Genomic DNA, 19,282 nt, shown 5'->3' on the forward strand with positions numbered 1-19,282 from the left:
GATCTAAGCTTGCTAATCAGTCTCCCATGGGGAACCTTGTCGAACGCCTTACTGAAGTCCATATAGATCACATCTACTGCTCTGCCCTCATCAATCTTCTTTGTTACTTTATCAAAAAACTCAATCAAGTTTGTGAGACATGATTTCCCACGCACAAAGCCACGTTGACTATCCCTAATCAGTCCTTGCCTTTCCAAATACATGTACATCCTGTCTCTCAGGATTCCCTCCAACAACTTTTCCACCACCGAGGTTAGGCTCACTGGTCTATAGTTCCCTGGCTTATCCTTACCACCATTCTTAAACAGTGGCACCACGTTTGCCAACCTCCAGTCTTCCGGCACCTCACCTGTGACTATCGATAATACAAATATCTCAGCAAGAGGCCCAGCAATCACTTCTCTAGCTTCCCACAGAGTTCTTAAGTACACCTGATCAGGTCCTGGGGATTTATCCACTTTTAACTGTTTCAAGACATCCAGCACTTCCTCCTCTATAATCTGGACATTTTGCAAGATGTCACCATCTATTTCCCTACAGTCTATATCTTCCATAGCCTTTTCCACAGTAAATGTTATTACTAGACAAATAAAACAGTTGTATATGGATTTCAGTAAAGTGTTTGATAAGGTTCCCCATGGTAGGCTATTGCAGAAAATACAGAGACATGGGATTGAGGGTGATTTAGCCGTTTGGATCAGAAATTGGCTAGCTGGAAGAAGACAAGTGTGGTTGTTGATGGGAAATGGTCATCCTGGAGTTCAGTTGCTAGTGGTGTACTGCAAGGATCTGTTTTGGGGCCACTGCTGTTTGTCATTTTTATAAATTACCTAGATGAGGGTGTAGAAGGATGGGTTAATAAATTTGCGGATGACACGAAGACTGGTGGAGTTGTGGAGAGTGCCAAAGGATGTTTCAGATTACAGAAGGACATAGATAAGCTGCAGAGCTGGGCTGAGTGGTGGCAAATGGGGCTTAATGTGGAAAAGTGTGAAGTAATTCACATTGGGAGGGGTAAGAGGAATACAGAGTACTGGGCTAATGGTAGGATTCTTGGTAATGTCGATGAGCAGAGAGATCTCTGTGTCCAGGTTGATAGGGTTGTGAAGAAGACAGATAGTGTGTTAGCTTTTATTGCTAGAGGGATTGCATTTCTGAGCCATGAGGTCATGCTACAACTGTACAAAACTCTGGTGTGGCCACTTGGAGTATTGCATGCAGTTCTGGCTGCCACATTATAGGAAGGACGTGGAAGCTTTGGAAAGGGTGCAGAGGAGATTTATCAAGATGTTGCCTGGTATGGAGGGAAAGTTTTTTGAGGAAAGGCTGAGGGACTTGAGGCTGTTTTCATTAGAAGAAGGATGAGAGGTGACTTAATAGAGACATACAAGGTTATCAGAGGATTAGATAGGGTGGACAGTGAGAACCTTTTTCTTCGGATGGTGATGGCTAGCATGAGGCGGCATAGCTTAAAATTGAGGACAGATGTCAGAGGTAGGTTCTTTGCTCAGATTGTAGGGTTGTGGAATGCCCTGCCTGCAACAGTAGTAGACTTGCCAACTTTAAGGGCATTTAAATGGTCATTGGATAAACATGGATCTTAATGGAATAGTTTGGGTTAGATGGGCTTCAGATTGATTTCACAGGTCAACGGAACATCGAGGGCTTAAGGGCCTGTACTGTGCTGTTATGTTCTATGTTCTAAATCAGATACCAGATAGAAATTTGGCTTGATAGATCATATTTATAGTCATGTGATACTCTGGATCAGGTTTTAACAATCAAATAGATTTATTATGCATCATAAATGATTAAAATTGAATAATTCAAGCTTTTACACAACACAGTTTCCACACTGTAAGTAATCTAATCTATGAATGGAGTTTGAAAGACATGAAAATATGCATTATTCTTTCAGTCTTAATGCCAACCCTTTTACAGTACAAACAGATTAATTTCTTTCTATTGCATCCATAGGTTGGACAGAACGGTTGCTTGAATTCCTGATCTTAAGGGTCTGTTAGCCTCGAGTATTCCAATAACTGCGCTTAGAGTTCTCTGCTTCATACAATAATTTCAGGGTTCTAAGCATACACTCCTGATCTAAGAGACTGAGAGTTTCTCGGATAGCATGTTTAGAAAGGTGGTTACACCTCAGCTCAAGGAAATTGGTGATCACTCGGCCGACTAAGAGAATTAGCCAGGTAGGGCAAGTCACTGGGTTTGTAAGGGATATCGGTGGCCAGCCTATTCCTTGAAATGGAAACCAATGTCAAGGAAGGGAAGAATCAGACTATACAGGAGGGAAGGAAGAAGAAAGCAGGAGTAATAGTGATAGGGGATTCATTAATTAGGGAACAGACAGGCATTTATGGATGGTATGTTGCCTTCTTGGTACCAGGGTCTTGGATATTGCTGAGTAGCTGCAGGGCATTCTGCAGTGCGAGGGTGATAAGTCAGTGGTTGTGGTACAGATTGGTGCAAACATATAGGTATAATGAGGAATAAAGAATTTTGGGAGCTAGGCAGAAGGCTAAAGAGCAGAGCCACATAGGTTATAATCTCTGGATTACTCCAGATGCCATATGCTAGTGAGTATAGAAATAAAACAATAGGGAAAATGAATGCGTAATTCAAGATGGAGTAGTTTAGATTTTCTGTTCACTGGGACCATTTCTTTTGGGTGGTCTACACTTGAAGCAGAATGGGACCAAACTCCTTGCAGGTGGGTTTGTTAGTGTTATTAGGAGGAATTTAACTAGTTTTGCAGGGGTGGAAGGGGAATGCGGTGTTAGTTTAATAAGGGCGCCACATACTCCAGTAAAGAAACCAATGGCAGAGTGACTTCAGCTATGTTGAATTTCAAGGAAGTAAGGTGAGGTTAGATGGTATCTACTTTAATGCTACCAACCATATCGTCAAGGGCACGGATTGACGGGTGGAATTGCGATATTGTTGCCATTACGGAGACATGGATGGAGAAGCCGTTCTGGCAATTCAACATTCCGGGGTACCGGATATGCAGGCAGGACAGGAGTGGGTGTAAAAGAGGGATAGTCTTGCATGATTAGTTAAGAAGTCAGTCAAGGAAAGACAATATCATTGAAGGGGCTTCAGATGAAGCTTTGTGGGTAGAACTTAAGAGTAAAAAGGGGCCCTCACTACTGGGAGTGTATTATGGATCCCAAACAGTTAGTGGAAAATAGAGGAGGAGATATGTAGCCAAGCGGTTGAAATGTGTAAAATCCATATAAGGGTAATTATTTTTGGGGATAATTAATTGGGATTGTCATAGTGTAAAGGGTTTAAAGTGGGCAGATTTCTTGAAATGGATTCAGGAGAGCTTTTTATATCAACATGTAGTAGATCCAAGAAAGGATGGTGCAATGCCGGACCTAATTCTAGGGAACAAAATTGGACAGGTATTCAAAGTGATAGTGGATGAGCACTTTTGTAATAGAGACACAACACTGTACATTTGAATTTTGTTATGGAAAAAGAAAAAGATAGTATACAAAAAAGGATTTTGGATTGGTAGAAGGCAGATTTTATTAAAACAGGGTAGGATCTGGCCAAAAGTAGACTGGAATACTTCTGGGAAAATTTATAGCAAAACAATGGGGCTGTTCAAAATAGAATTGGCAACTGTACAGGTCTAGCAGGCACAGAATATTTAGGACTGGGTAAGAAGGAAAAGATGATACATTTTAACAGGTGCAAAGGAATAATTAAGAGAGATGGGGGGATCTCAAGAAAGGAATTAGGAGAGCAAAAGGGGGCACAAAACATGCAGGCAGGAAAGATTGTGAAGAATCCCAAGATATTCTATGAGTGTATCAAAAGAAAAAAACTAACCGAGAGTACAGGGAAAGTATACGGCCATTAGGGACCAAAGGGGCAAACTGCATGGAGCCAGAGGACATTGGTAGAGTGTTAAACAAGTACTTCACTTCTGTCTTCACTTTAGAGAAGGGGGATCCAAGTTCAGAATTCAGGAAGGACTGAGGTATTTGAGCAGTCTGACGTAAGTGGTTAGAGATAGTGGAGGTTTTGGTGGTCTTAAAGTGGACAGATGTCCCAATCCAGATGAGTCATCCCAGACTGCTGTTGGAAATGAGGGAAGAAATGAGGGGTTCTTATCCAATTTTTAATTCCTCTCTGGCTAGAGGGGAGGTGCCAGAGGACTGGCGCATAGCTAATGTGATTCCAGTTTTCAAGAGGGTGGTAGAGATAAACCAGGAAATAACAAATGAGTGAGTGTCCGATCAGTAATAGGGAACTACTGGAGAAGATTCTGAAGGAGAGAATTAATCATCACTTAGAGAGGTAAAGTTTTGATCAGGGATAATCAGCATGGCTTGGTTAAGGGGCGGTCAGACCTAACATTTGATTGAATTTATTGAGGATGTAAGCAGGAGTATCGATGAGGATAGTGCAGATGATGTAATTCATTGAAACCTTTGACAATATTGCATTTGGGAGACTGTTGAAGAAGGTAAAAGCACATGGGATCCAGGTGGATTTAAAGTTGGCTTGTAGGAGACATATCATGTGTTGCTAGAAAGCTGTCTGCATGACTGTAGGCTGGTGTCTAGGGATTAGTGCTGGGCTCCTTTAGTGTTCATGATATAGATAAATGATATGAAAGAAAATGTGGAGGTGAAAATAAGTAAGTCTGTGATTGACATGAAGGTTGGATGGTTGGCTGTGGAAAAAGAAAGGCTCGGGTAACAGGGGGAGAGAGAGATGGATTGGCCAGATGGAATTTAACCCAGGTAAATAACAAGTAATGCACTTTGCAAGAAGAAACAAGGCAAAAGTATACTCTATGAATAGTAGGATGCTAGGATTCTTGGTGATCTTGGGGTGCTTATCCACAGATCCTGAAAGTGGCAGGTTAGGTCAGTATGGTAGTTAAGAAGAAATATGGGATACTTGCCCTTTTCAGACATGGCATTAATTACGAGCAGAGAAGTTACATTGGGATTGCACAAAGCTTCGATTAGGCCAAGCTGGAGTACTGTGTGCAGTTCTAGTCCCTGCATTATAGGAAGACTGTGACTGCGTTGAAGGAGTGCAGAGGAGATTCACCGGAATGTTACCTGGGACAGAGCTGTTTAGCTATGAAGAAAGCATAAGCTCATGTTGTTTTATATGAAGCAAAGAAGGCTGTGAGGTGACTTGATTGAGGAGCATGGACAGTGGACAGAAAGCAGCTGTTCCCTTAGATGAAAGGTCAATAACAAGAGGGAATAATTACAAGATGGAAGGCAGGATATTTAGAGGGACTTTGAGGTAAAATGTTTTTAGTCAGAGGAAAGTGGGAATCTGGAATGCATTGCCGGGGTGGTAGTTGAGCTGAAAAATCTTCAAAATCTTGGAGAACAGAACTGGCTGAAAGGTAGAAGACAGAGGGTGGTGGTGGAGGGTTTTTCAGACTGGAGGCCTGTGACCAGTGGAGTGCCACAAGGATCGGTACTGGGTGTTCTACTTTTTGTCATTTACATAAATGATTTGGATGCGAGCATAAGAGGTACAGTTAGTAAGTTTGCAGATGACACCAAAATTGGAGGTGTAGTGGACAGCGAAGAGGGTTACCTCAGATTACAAGGGGATCTTGACCAGATGGGCCAATGGGCTGAGAAGTGGCAGATGGAGTTTAATTCAGATCAATGCGAACTGTTGCATTTTGGGAAAGTAAATCTTAGCAGGACTTGTACACTTAATGGTAAGGTCCTAGGGAGTGTTGCTGAACAAAGAGACCTTGGAGTGCAGGTTCATAGCTCCTTGAAAGTGGAGTCGCAGGTAGATAGGATAGTGAAGAAGGTGTTTGGTATGCTTTCCTTTATTGGTCAGAGTATTGAGTACAGAAGTTGGGAGGGATATCAGGTCGGCATGGACGGTTTGGACCAATGGGTCTGTTTCCAAGCTGTACACCTCTGTGACTCTTTGACTCTTAAGTTTTTGGATGAACATTTGAAATGTCATAACATTCAAGACTGTGTGGCAAGTGTTGGAAAGTGAGACTAGTGTCGATGTGGAATCGTCTTTTTGATGCACTTTCAATGAGCTGATTGTCCAAATACAAACAAATTCTTCTTAGCGCCCGAGCGCTTTCACTCTCTCACATCTCTGTTTGAAAAGAAAATGGCTTCGGAAATATTGACGCAGTAATCTTTGAACCCCTTTTTATATACAATCCAAAAACTGCATGCCACTCTTTCAAACTCCAGATACCAAAATGAGTATATTAACATATCAATGAATTACACATTGTGTGTAATAGTACAACAAGTATAGTTACTTGTTGAATGTGTGATTGTATTTTTGCATTCAGTTTTGAAGTAATTTGGTACTTTGGATGTTCAATCCTGTGCTATGTGTCCTATCTCTGATTTTAAATCTTGCATGTAATATTGCTTTTCATGCCATTCTTCTAATGTGTTTGATTATTCTTACTTTAAAACTTTTGAATTCTGCAGCTTGCAATACTTTATGTTCTTTGGCTTGAAGCTTTTAACTTCGATTCTGGAAAGCATACTGTTATATATCTGGTAATTTATTCTGAGAACTGGTCCTCATTCTTATGAGCAAAGTGGAGGTTTCCTGCCTTTCATGATCTAGTTCAAAAGCATGTCCATGTAATGACCTCAATTTTAAAAAAGATTCTTGCAACTGTGGCCGTAACACTTTTTTTCTGATGGGTCTGCATTTAAAATTATGGATTTCTATTTCTTATCATGGCCTCAAGTCTCCTAACTCTTATTCTATAAGTGTCTACCTGCTTAATCTTTAAAATTATCCCTTATTTTGACTTAAATCTGCTTTGTGACGATCCTTGTGCTGAAACCTTGGTTAAAAGTACTTCTCTGACTTTGGATTTCCCTACTGTATCCACATTTGATGATGGCAGTGCTCAGTGTAAGGTGTAGGTATTTCATTTTTACTTTCAGAATTCTTAACCTGTTTTGTTATGTCAGCAATTTCAAGATATTTTTCCCTTTCCTAACGGGAATTTTACAATTTTTTACTGTCATGGAGCTCAATTACGAACACCTCCTAGCACAACCTACAGTTCCTCATTTGTGATTAGCTAATCACGTGTGATTATTCAGAGTTCATGCTGTTTCTCCCCCTCTCTACTTCTCACCGAGCTTGCATTGAAAACTTTAGCCTATAATTCTGTTTCTCCCTTACTGCTCTTTTCAATCTCTCTTGCTGACTGCTTGTTTCTCCGTGCATTTGTAGCTGCTGACTTATTATATGTGAGTAGTTCTTAAAGAGCATGAAAGTCTTTAAAGCTGGAAATTTCTTCTCCTGTACATACTGGAATTTTTTTCACTGTTGTAGTTCATGTTAATTAGCACTGATGCCCACTGCTGTTTACAGATTGGAGGATGCTGTCCCCGTTTCTCTGAAATGATTGGTTCGAATGGTCTATTTAGTTTAGTGGTTGTGAAACACTTTTTTAAGACAACAGTCTCTTGTTAAGACTCACAAGTTGTTGTAGAACAATTACGAGGGAGTCTTAACAAGATACTGTTGTCTTAAAAAGATGTACCTAATTGCTATCCTGCAAAGATCTATAGATTATATAAGCTAAATACATATAGTTTCTAAGACTGAGGAATGTAGGAGAAGTGCAGACCTTTCAGTCCTTCCAGCCATTTTGTATCATGACTAAATATATGTCTAAATGCCATATTCTCAGGCAAGAAATCTATCAGCTGTCTTGAGCTTATTTATTGATCATGCTTCCATAGTTCTTGCTCCAAATGAACATGGATTGCTTCAGTATCTGAGGAGTTGCAAGTGGATTTGAGCATTATCATAGCAACTGATGGTGGTTAGGCCTAGGAAATTGACTTGGGCAACTCTTGTAGCAGTGTTCTGGGACTGAGATGATTTGACCTGGTTCTTCTGTGGTTTACTCAGTTGGCTAGATGGCTGCTTTGTGATGCAGAGTAACATCAATGATAAAGGTCACCGTAACAGGATCACCACCTCAACTTTGCCCCTTGCCCAAGATAGGGTGACCTTTGGGTTAAACTCACCACCAGTTTTCTTTCTCTAATGAGAGAGCAACTGTATGATCCTCTGGGTCTATGGTGACTTTACACATACCTATTTGCACTCACTTTAAGCAAATTTTCTGTTTCTTTGTAACAACCATTATCATTCCCTTTGCCATTGGTACCGTGAAATCATCTTTTCAGTTAATCTCTCCTGCACTGTCACACTCTTTTTGTTACTTCTCCCCTTCCTTTCACTTACTTCAAATCTAATCTATTACTTTCTCCCTTTACCCCTTATTTCTGAAGAAATGTCTTTCATCTGGAAAATTTAATTATGCTTCTCTCCACGGATGCTGCCAGACCTGTGGAGTATTACAGCATTTTCTGTTTTTAATTGATGACTACGAGTTTCGTACTAGTTAATGTGAAAGCTCTCATTATGTTAGCTTTGAGGAATCTTTTTTAAATATAGATTTGAAGCAATGGTAAGCACACTGGAAGTGACAGGACTACCTCAGAACACAGACAAGCCACTGCTGCTTTCTTCAAGGAGTGCTTTGACAGAAAATGAAGATATTCTGCTCAGGATCATGTTTGAGACCAATCCATTGGATGAAAGAGCTGATCAGCGGCTGAAGGTGGAGTCATGTCCACTTGAAATTGTATATGATGCGGTGAGTGAAATGCACATATGTTTAATGCATTTTAAACTTGTAAATAAAAAGTCATTTAGGCTATTTTAACTAGGTTTTTTTCCAGTGTTTTGAAGAGGATACATTGAAAAATGCATAGAGGGAGGCCATTCAGTTTGGTGTGACTGAATCAGCTGTTTGATCGCGCTGTCTACTCTGTCTGACTTCTCTGTTCTTTCTACAATGTCCCTTTTTGTATTTTAAATCTTTGAGAAATTATCCACTACAATTTTCAAGTTTTACTATTAGATTCTGCTCTCCTTTTGTCAGTGCTTTCCAGATCATACTGACTGACCTATTTTAAAAAACAAGTTTGTATCCCATCCCTCTGGGCATCTTTATTATAAGACTGAAATTTGTGTTGACTAATTACTGATCTTTCTGTCACTTGAAATTGGAGCTTTATTTTCTATATCAAAATGCGAAATAGCTATGTTAGTAATGGTGGCGTAAAAGCTCATCTGCTTCATTCATGACCTTGACAGAACAACAACATCTGACTTTTCAGAGTCTGAGTTGTGACTTAAGGACAACAGCAATATTGTTAATTTTTAAATGCCCTCTGAAGTGACTTAGTTAAGCCACTTGTGTTCAACATGACAGTTCTTTGCCACCTTCTTACTTTTCTCTCCTCTGTACTTTTCAGGGTCCTACTGTTCATGTATTCCTTTGCACTTGAGCAGGCCAAACACTTGAGTGAATGAGTAAACAGTGAAAAGAGCATGCACAGTTAGTGATGTGGGGGATTGAGGTGAGTGAGTGAAGGAAGATGCCACATGCAATGATGAGAGCAGTAGAATATATAAGCGTCTATGGGAGGTAGATGCAGTAGCAGAGGTGGAATGAGTGAGGTATTGGAATGAGTGAGAGGTGGAATGAGTGGAATGAGTGAGGGCTGAAGATGGTAACACTTAACCTGGTAGAATGGAGAAGATCATTGGCTTTCAAGGAACAGAGAGTAGCGCAGGTAGAGACTGCACTGACCTGAGTGGCAATCTCTGACCTAGTTGATGTGGGCTTTTCTGACTGTCATAGGGGAAGAGGATGGCACTCTCCCATCCTCTAGGGCCTCCAGGCCCCTGGGCAAAGTTGGGTGCCAACTTCTACTTGTCTCCCTTGTCCAGGACAAATGTCAAAAACTGTGCAAGCCATGGTGCTTGACCAAGTACACAATGGCCTTTTAAAAGATGCTGCTGCAGTAAGGATAACCAAAAGCATCTCTTACTTGAACCAGACTATATTTACGTATATTTGAGGTGCCTTGAGGGCCTGATAACTGAGGTCTTCCCGCTGAAGTTAGAAGTTGCAATGTGCCAGTCTGTAACACTCAATGCTGGGAGACACTCCTTTTAAAAAAAATTCAAAACTATATTCATAAATAACTATGTATGTATATAGTCATAAATGCACTTCAATTTGTACAGTAGCATATCAAGGAAACAAAAACATTAGAATTTTACTATCCAAACAAAAGACATCTGTTACAGATACAAGACTATCTTTACATGGATTTGTGGCACTGTGAGGGTCTGATAACTGAACAGACCCCCACTTAGCTTCAGCAGAAAGACCTCAGACAATGGTCTTTTCCCACTCTGCCTTGGCAGCAGCTGCCCCATGCTTTAGTGTCTCTCAGCATGTAGTCCTGGACCTTGGCATGTACCAGTCTGCAACATTCTATTCTGGAAGACCAACAAGTTTCGGGCAGACCAAAGAGCATCTTTCACTGAGTTGATGGTCTTGGTGCAGTCTGTTGTTTGTCTTGGAGTACATCCTGGGGAACAGACTGTAGAGCACAGAGTCCTGCATGATGGAGCTGCTTGGGACGAACTTCGGCAAAAACTAATGCATCTTTCTCCAGACTTGCTTTGCAAAGGTGAAGGAGAGTGACCGTCTCTACCTCCACCTCCACTTCAACCCGTATTGAGGGCAGAATGCAGTGGTGCAGACAAATTGGGCATACAAGAAGGATCTCACAAATAATGCCCTTCTCACCAATAGCTAAGCGGTGCCGGATATTTCCATTGGCTGAAGTAGAAGAATCACCTAGCATTAAGGGTAATAGGTGCCGTAGGGCAAGGTACCACAACAATAATTTGGGTTTTGCATTATTATATGAGAAGCTTTGATAGATCTCACAGAGAGAAACCCTGCATGAAACTTGACAAAACTGACACTTAGGGCTGAATCTTTTCAGAAGTCAACTATGTCGATAAATTCCAGGAAGATCAAATGCAAATAAAGGGCGAAAACCGTTTTGAGCTCTCTGTGCAGGAATAGTTTGCTATGAGGCACCACCTGCTATAAAGAATTCTTTTGCATGTAGAAGCCTACCTTTTCGAAATACTTAGCTGACCGTTGTACTAGGTGAAGCCAAAGAGCTTGTCCTCTAACAGCAAAGCAAGTTTTAGTGTCAGTGTAGTTTCACATTTTCATTTTGTTGTTACTTTTTCCATCTCTGCAGCCACTGCTGCACCATGATGCATTTACCTGTTCCTCATTTGAGGACTTCACTGGCCTAGTCTTCAACAATGTTTTATCGGTGACGTGCAACTTGATCTGCAGCTCAATACTGGGGATGTATTGCTCATGATAAACACAGAAGAAATGCTCTCCATCCAAAAATGGGCACACCCACAGTACTTCAGCAAATTTTTGAAGTGTTTCTTTTTGGGTCTTAGCAAAATGTTATCATTTTCCTATACATGAAGCTGTGTATTAAATTTAGACAACTTTATGCTACATTATTGATATATTCCCTTCAACAGAGAACTGTGAATGGGTTGGTTGACTTCTTTCGACCTCCAACAGATGTTCAGCTGGTAGAAATAACGTCAGCTACTATGATGAAGCTTGAAGAATTCCGCGACAAAACTGCAACTGGTAAATATCAATATTGTATTTTTGCAATTGTTTTAAACAGGAAACTTTAAAAAAAATATAGCACATTCCTTTCATACTCTTGACTTCCATATGTTTTGGTGATACTCCAATAAATAAACTATTTTACTGTGATTATATGAAATCATAAATTATTCAACAACTTGTTTATTGGAGTATCACCAATAATCGAGAGTTTGAAAGGAATGAGCTATCTTATTTTTGTTTTAACTTTTTTAATGGACTTGGATAGGAATTATGAACATAATTTTGAAATTTACTGAAGACATGAAACGGTGGCATGTATTTAACAATAAGGAGGATGGAGACCAGTGAAATGGCAACTGAAATTCATAATGCAAGTGTGACGCTTGCCTCTAGGTAACAGTGATCAGCATATGATAGAATTTAATGTATATTGAGGGAGAGAAGAGTGCATTCAAGCCTCGTGTTTTAAATTTTTAAGTGTGAGCAATTGAGAATGTGAAGGCAGAGCTGACTAAGGAAAACTGGACGATCCTGTGAACGTGGGCCAGTAGAGATGCAGTGGCAAACATTTAGTTGCTGTTTCAAAATACTCAAAGGATACATTCTAGTGAGGAAAACAAAAGACACAAGGGAATAACACTCCATCCCTGGCAAAAGGAATTAAAGAGAGTATCAGTTTCCAAGAAGAAGTGTACAGTCCTGCAAAGGTGAATGGAAGATTGGATTGATTATGAGGAACAGCAAAGAATTACTGAAGAATTAATAAGGAGGGAGAAATTAGAATATAACAAAAGGTTGCCAGAAATGTTAAATACATGTAAACATAATCTACAAATTTGAAATGAAAAGGAATGGAAATTGAGCATTGGTCCTTTGGGAAAGTAGCTGAAAATGTGTTGCTGGAAAAGCGCAGCAGGTCAGGCAGCATCCAAGGAACAGGAGAATCGACGTTTCGGGCATAAGCCCTTCTTGAAGGGCTTATGCCCGAAACATCGATTCTCCTGTTCCTTGGATGCTGCCTGACCTGCTGCGCTTTTCCAGCAACACATTTTCAGCTCTGATCTCCAGCATCTGCAGTCCTCACTTTCTCCTTTGGGAAAGTAGGAAATATTAAATGAACAGATACTTTCCATGTCCTCACTGTAGAGGATTCAAGTAATATCACAAGTGTTATGGTGCAGAAGGATACCACTTGGCCCATGGGGTCATTTTAAATGAGCATTATTATCTAGTTTCAATTACCTGCTTTTTCCAAACCCGTGCACATTAATTTTATCCAAATAATTTCAATGCCTCAGCCTTCCAGACCCTGACTACTTGCTGAGTGGAAAAGTTGTTTTCCCCACCATCCTTACTTCTTTTGCCAATCACTTTAAATCTATGGCCTCTTGTTCATGTTCCTGTTACGGGCAGGAAAAATTTATCCCTCCCTATTCTCTCTAGCCCACTAATGACTTTGAAAATCTCTATTAGATCCCCTCAGCGTACTTCTGTCAAGGAGAACAGTCCACACTTCAATCTAGCCTCATAGCTGTAGTTCCTTATTTTGAGATCATCTTTTGTAAATTACATCTGTACACATACGAATGCATTCACATAATTTCTAGAATGTGATACGGAGATCTGTACACAGTACCAAAATCAGAAATTGCTGGTAAAGCTCAGCATGTCTGGCAAGTTAATGTTTTGCATCTGGGGATCCTTCTTCAGTACACAGTACTCCAGCTGACTTCTAACAAATTCAACATCATCTCTTTGCTCTTTTACTCTATGCTCCAATGAATAAAAGTGAGGATGCTATATGCTTTTAGTTCTCTGTTTAGCTGTGCACCCACATCCCTGTGCTCCTGTACCACATGCAATTTAGCATGGGCAATTCACCTAACCTACATATCTTTGGATTGTGGGAGGAAACGATGGCACCCGGAGGAAACCCACACAAACACTGGGAGAATGTGCAAACTCCATACAGCCAGACGCCCAAGGTTGGAATCGAACCCAGGTCCCTGGCACTGTGAGGCAGCAGTGCTAACCACTTGTATTTGGACTGCCAGAAGGCATTCAGCAAGGTGCCTCACAAAAGGTTAAGTCATACTATAAGAACCCATGGTGTTGGTGGTGTCATGGATAGAGAATTGGCCAATGGGGAGGAAACAGCAAGTAGGGATAAAGGGTTCTTTTTTAGGTTGGCAACCAGTGACCAGGGCTTCCTATGGTATCGGTGCTTCGACTGCAAGTGTTTACAATATATATTCATGATTTTGGAGGAAGCAAGTGAATGCACTATAGCCAATTATTGGACAAAACAAGGCAGTTTGTGAGAGGGATATAAACACTTTAGAGTGTACGATTAATCGGGTAAGTAAGTGGGTTAATTTTGGCAATGGAATATAAAATACGGAAAATGTGAACATTTTGCAAGGAGGAAGAAAAGAACAGTATTATTTAAATGGAGAGTTGAAACTTTATTGCTGGAACAGCACAGCAGGTCAGGCAGCATCCAGGGAACAGGAGATTCGACGTTTCGGGCACAGGCCCTTCCTCAGGAATGAGCAGAGAGTGTTCAGCAGGAGAAGATAAAAGGTAGGTAGGAGGGACTTGGAGGAGGGGCGTTGGAAATGTGATAGGTGGAAAGAGGTCAAGGTGAGGGTGATAGGTCGGAGTAGGATGGAGGCGGAGAGGTCAAGAAGAAGACTGCAGGTCAGGAAGGCGGTGCCGGCTGGAGGGATCCGGCTGAGACAAGGTGGGGGGAGGGGGGATGAAGAAACTGGTGAAGTCCAAGTTCATCCCCTGCGGTTGGAGGGTTCCCAGTCGGAAGATAAGACGCTCCTCCTCCGACCGTCGGGTTGTTGTGGTTTGGCGGTGGATGAGTCCAATGACCTGCATATCCTCGGTGGAGTGGGAGGGGGAGTTGAAATGCTGTGCTACAGGTTGGTTGGGTTGGTTCGTCCGGGTGGCCCAGAGGTCAAATGGAGAAAACTGCAGAAAGCTGCAGTACAAAGAGACTTGGGATACTTGTGCATGAATACAGAAAGCTATCATGCAAGTGCAGCATGTTATTAGGAAGGCTAATTAAACGTTGACTCTTATTTCAAAGAAGTTTAAGAGTTGGGAAGTCTTACTGCAACTGTACAAGGTGTTGGTGTGACCACATTTGGTGTACTGTGAGCGGTTTTGGTCCTCAAATCTAAGAAATGATATTATTTTGTTGGAGGCAGTTCAGAGAAGGTTCACGAGGATGATACCTGGTATGCAGAGATTGCCATATGCGCAAAGACTAAATAGATTGGGGCTGTTCTCTTTGCAGTTTAGAAGAATGAGAGGTGATCTAAATGAAACACAGATTCTGAAAGGGCTTAACAGGGTAAATGCTAAGAGGATGTTACCCCTCTTGGGAGCTATGGGACGAGGAGACAGTCTCACAATTAAGGGGCACCAATTTAAGATTGAGATGAGGAGGAATCCCTTATGAGAGGGATTGAGAGACTTTGGAACTCTTTGCTGAGTTGTTGGAATCAAGTCATTGTGTATAAACAATGCCATGGTCCTGTTAAATGGCAGAGCAGGTTCAGGGGGGTTGAATGCCCTTATTCTGTTCTCTGGTCTTATCATCTTATGCTTAGGATTGAACATCTTTCACACTGTATTTGCATGTACTTGTAATCTTTTTAACAGTGGTAAATAATGATATCTTTAAGAACATAGAAGCAAATTCAACATGTTTATATCTTGTTAACTCCAGAAAAAATATTTTTGATAGAGACATTTCAATCCTTTTAGCTATCACCAAGAGAATATATTCATACTTTAACAAATAATGAGAAGTAAATTCTTTCACTTTTGTTACAAGTGTTTGTTTTCTTGATCTGCAATCAATATTTCAATATGTGTTATGGGATGACATACATGGAAAAAATGCAAGGCACAATGCTATCTAAAAATAATTATGCTTTCAAGTCCTGTTCTATAATTATTGACATTCTTATGCTGAATCTCTGACACTGAATCTTAAACAACCAGTTAATATATGGAAAACTGAAGTGGTAAATTGCAGAATTTAACATTATATAGCTGAACTACTATTTTAAGAGTACTACAACAGCTATTGATGTACAAGTTCTTGAAATATCTTGGCACATTCAGGCAGTAATAATTCTATTGACTAGTGTAACTGTTGACTGGACTGTAGGTAACGTTACACAAATTTTCCCAAGGTAGGAGTGTAGAATGTTTACTTTTTCCTGGCTGAATAAACATTCTTGCATTTATTCATATCAATGTTTTTTTGTTACAAAGTAAACATTATCTCATTAAAGAATTCATGATTGCCCACATATTGTCTTCACAAGATATTAATTCATTTTGTGCTTTTACAGGTTTAATGTATATTATTGAGACACAGAAAATCCTGGACTTAAAAGTGAATCTCATGGCTTCTTACGTCATTATTCCACAGAATGGTTTTTTTGATAAATCTGCCAGCTTATTGGTTCTTGATCTTGGTAATTTTAAGGTAAGTTTATAAAGTGACAGAATTGTTTGAATGTTATATAATTAAAACATATTAAATTGTTTGCGCATTCATATCCACTGATTAGACACTCGTATAGAAAAGGGAAAAAAAATCCTTTAACGACAAGTGTCTGGAGCTTCACTAAGTTCTTGGAGTGAAAACAAAAGTGTCAGTTTGTTTTGCTTAATTGTATAGAATACATTACAGAAAAAAGATAATTTGAGTTCACTGTGCTTCATTTGGATTAGCCCTTTGATCTTAAAGTATGCCCAACAATGTCACCTGGAATGATAGAAATACATTGTCTGAGTGGAATGGATAGCTTATGTCTGTTTCAAAAATATTCTTCTACCTAATCAAATAACTGATATTTTTGATATCTTCATTTCGACCGTCAACAATGTTTCTTTTAATATCAAAGAGTCCAGCAAAATGTACATCTTTAATATGTGTCATTATGTTCAAATGGGACAATTCTGTTACTTAAAAGTCAGAAGTTAAACTGCATTCCATAGTGCTTCGTTGCTGCTGGTATGTCAGCTGTTTTCAAGTACTTAGAACTGTTAAACCTTTGCTCACAAGAGTTCTTTTGTGGCACAGTGGTAATGTCCCTATTCCTGCACTGAGAGGCCCAAGTTCAAGTCCCGTGTACTCCAGAGATGTGTCATGACGTTTCTGAACAGGTTGATTAGAAAAATAGACTAATTAAAAATGTAGTTGAAACCTTTGAAATCAGGGCTATTGTGATACAAGGCTGAGCTAGGATACCTGGGTTGAAGACCCACCTGCAGATGTTGACTCAAAACATCTGTCTGGATTTAATGCCAGTGGAATCTGTCTTTGTTCTTGTTCCTCATAGCCGTTCGGGGAGCCCTGCTCATGCTGTATAACTCTGTAACAATTCAATCAGATTCCATTGCAATGGGTTTTGCTGAAAGCTATGGTTATTATAAACACCAGCATCTGTATTGGAACAGGTTGGCAGTGCCATGTCACTACAATGTGACAAAATGACAGCTGCAAGAAGCCTTGTCCATATTTGCCTTCACCTGCGCTCTTCTGCCTCTGTCATCTTAACCCACTGTCACCTCCACCCTGAATTTCCAACATTCTCTTCATGGTATCCCTCTCCCTCTTTCATCAGCTTGTCCATCTCTTCCTGGTGTGTTCATCCTCCAGTCATGTTATATTCCAAGGGTCATATCTATCAGTGCACCTGTATCTGGGAGTGACTGATTGATTTATTCAGAAACCTTTGAAATCAACAAAATGCTTTCCTTCATGCCTGCAGTCACTGTCGATGCAATTTTTGCAAATTTGAGATTTACCATTATTGTAGATTTTGGTGAGGATATTCTTACTGTAGCATAGTCATTTTATGCATTATTGATCAAGGAGACTTGCCCTCTAAAACTCTTGGATAGATATATGCAACTGAGGGTCCTTCTTTCCACCCAAACTTATAACAACAAGTCTTCCTCTGCAGGGTTTCTGCTCATTCTCCAAATCATGCTGTGATCCATGAGTAAAATCTATTATTGCACCAATGTCTGGAAGCAACCAGTTTGCTCAGAACCTTTTAAGGTCAGCAGAAATGTCTTTCTTTATTCTCTGTTAATTTTTTGCAATCAGAAGCATCGGCACATAGAGTCAAAGAGATGTACAGCATGGAAACAGACCCTTTGGTTCAACTCTTCTATGCTGACTAGATATCCCAACCCAATCTCGTCCCATCTGCCAGCACCCGGCCCATATCCCTCCAAACCCTTCCTATTCATGTACCCATCCAAATGCCTCTTAAATGTTGCAATTGTACCAGCCTCCACCACATCCTCTAGCAGCTCATTCCATACGCGTACCACTCTCTGTGTGAAAAAGTTGCCCCTTAGGTCTCTTTTGTATCTTTCCCCTCTCACCCTAAACCTAAACCCTCTAGTTCTGGACTCCCCAACCCCAGGGAAAAGACTTTGTCTATTTATCCTATCCATGCCCCTCATAATTTTGTAAACCTCTATAAGGTCACCCCTCAGCCTCCGATGCTCCAGGGAAAACAGCCCTAGCCTATACTGCCTCTCCCTGTAGCTCAGATCCTCCAACCCTGTAAATCTTTTCTGAACCCTTTCAAGTTGCACAACATCTTTCCGATAGGAGGGAGACCATCAAAAGTTATATTGAGGTATGTTGGCCCTCTGGTTAAACCACTACCAGTTGTCTCTCTCTAGGACTTTAACAAGTTTACTTTTTATAGTATAAATTTAAAAAGTCAACCAGCTATTGAAATTCGGGAGTTCCTTCCTTTTTTGCATTGATGTTTTCATCTGTCTATTGTATATTTTTGTAATTGACATTCACCTTCTGTGTGCAAATGTCCTCAATATTATGGCATTTGGTACAGTTTTCCACATAACCCTTGGAATATATCATGGGTATTTTATGAATCTCTTGGAGTGTTTGTAATACCCTCAAAACAGTGCCAATGAGTCAAATTTATTGCCCAAAGTTTTCTTAGAAGAAACTTGAACAATAAAAATGGCATTTATTTTCAATTATCATAAATACTGACTAAATAAATAACTTTTAACTTGGTCCTTTATAATTTTTTACGGTAGGATTTATTTTTGTCCAAATGTGTAAACAGAATAAAATTCCTAATTCCATCAAATTTAAATATTTTGTATTTTTTAAATCTTTTAAGATGATGAGTAAAAATCGTGCGCGTCTGCCACAAATTACTGCTGGAGAAAGCACCTTGGAGGATATCATGGCCAGAGCCTATGATTGTTTTGATATCCAGCTGAGTAGTGTTCAACTTCTCTATGCTAAACCACGTATGTATCCACTTAAATATTTAAAATTTGTAATTCTTCTGCTGGGTACTTAATGGCTTTTTCTGTTAATAAAACCAATGAGTTGAAGTTTAATAATGATATTTTGGGTCACAATAAATATTGACTGCAGGAACAGCTCAGCAGGTCTAGCAGCATCTGGAAAGAGAAATTGGAGTTAATGGGAGGAAGGGTCTCTGGGCCTGAAACACTAACTCTGATTTTTCTTTAACAGATGCTGAGCTGGAAGTTTGGAACTAGGGTGAGGTGGGGGAAGGGGAAATGAGGAAACTGTTGAAGTCCACATTGATGCCCTGGGGTTGAAGTGTTCTGAGGCGGAAGATGAGGCGTTCTTCCTCTAGGCGTCTG

At 40.2% G+C, this 19,282-nt stretch overlaps 1 protein-coding gene across 6 annotated transcripts in view; it reads left to right on the forward strand.

Annotated features, from left to right (window-relative positions):
- The window catches only part of vps13a (vacuolar protein sorting 13 homolog A), a 421,720-nt gene that overhangs the window by 120,291 nt on the left and 282,147 nt on the right, over window positions 1–19,282 (forward strand). For all 6 annotated transcript variants that reach the window (XM_043712521.1, XM_043712528.1, XM_043712537.1 and 3 more), the window contains 4 exons: window positions 8,488–8,689; window positions 11,476–11,590; window positions 15,952–16,088; window positions 18,784–18,916. In XM_043712521.1, coding sequence (XP_043568456.1) covers window positions 8,488–8,689; window positions 11,476–11,590; window positions 15,952–16,088; window positions 18,784–18,916 — 587 coding nt within the window. The remainder of the gene's footprint in view (window positions 1–8,487; window positions 8,690–11,475; window positions 11,591–15,951; window positions 16,089–18,783; window positions 18,917–19,282) is intronic.

Source organism: Chiloscyllium plagiosum, chromosome 2, assembly GCF_004010195.1.
Source record: "Chiloscyllium plagiosum isolate BGI_BamShark_2017 chromosome 2, ASM401019v2, whole genome shotgun sequence".
Lineage (NCBI taxonomy): Eukaryota > Metazoa > Chordata > Chondrichthyes > Orectolobiformes > Hemiscylliidae > Chiloscyllium > Chiloscyllium plagiosum.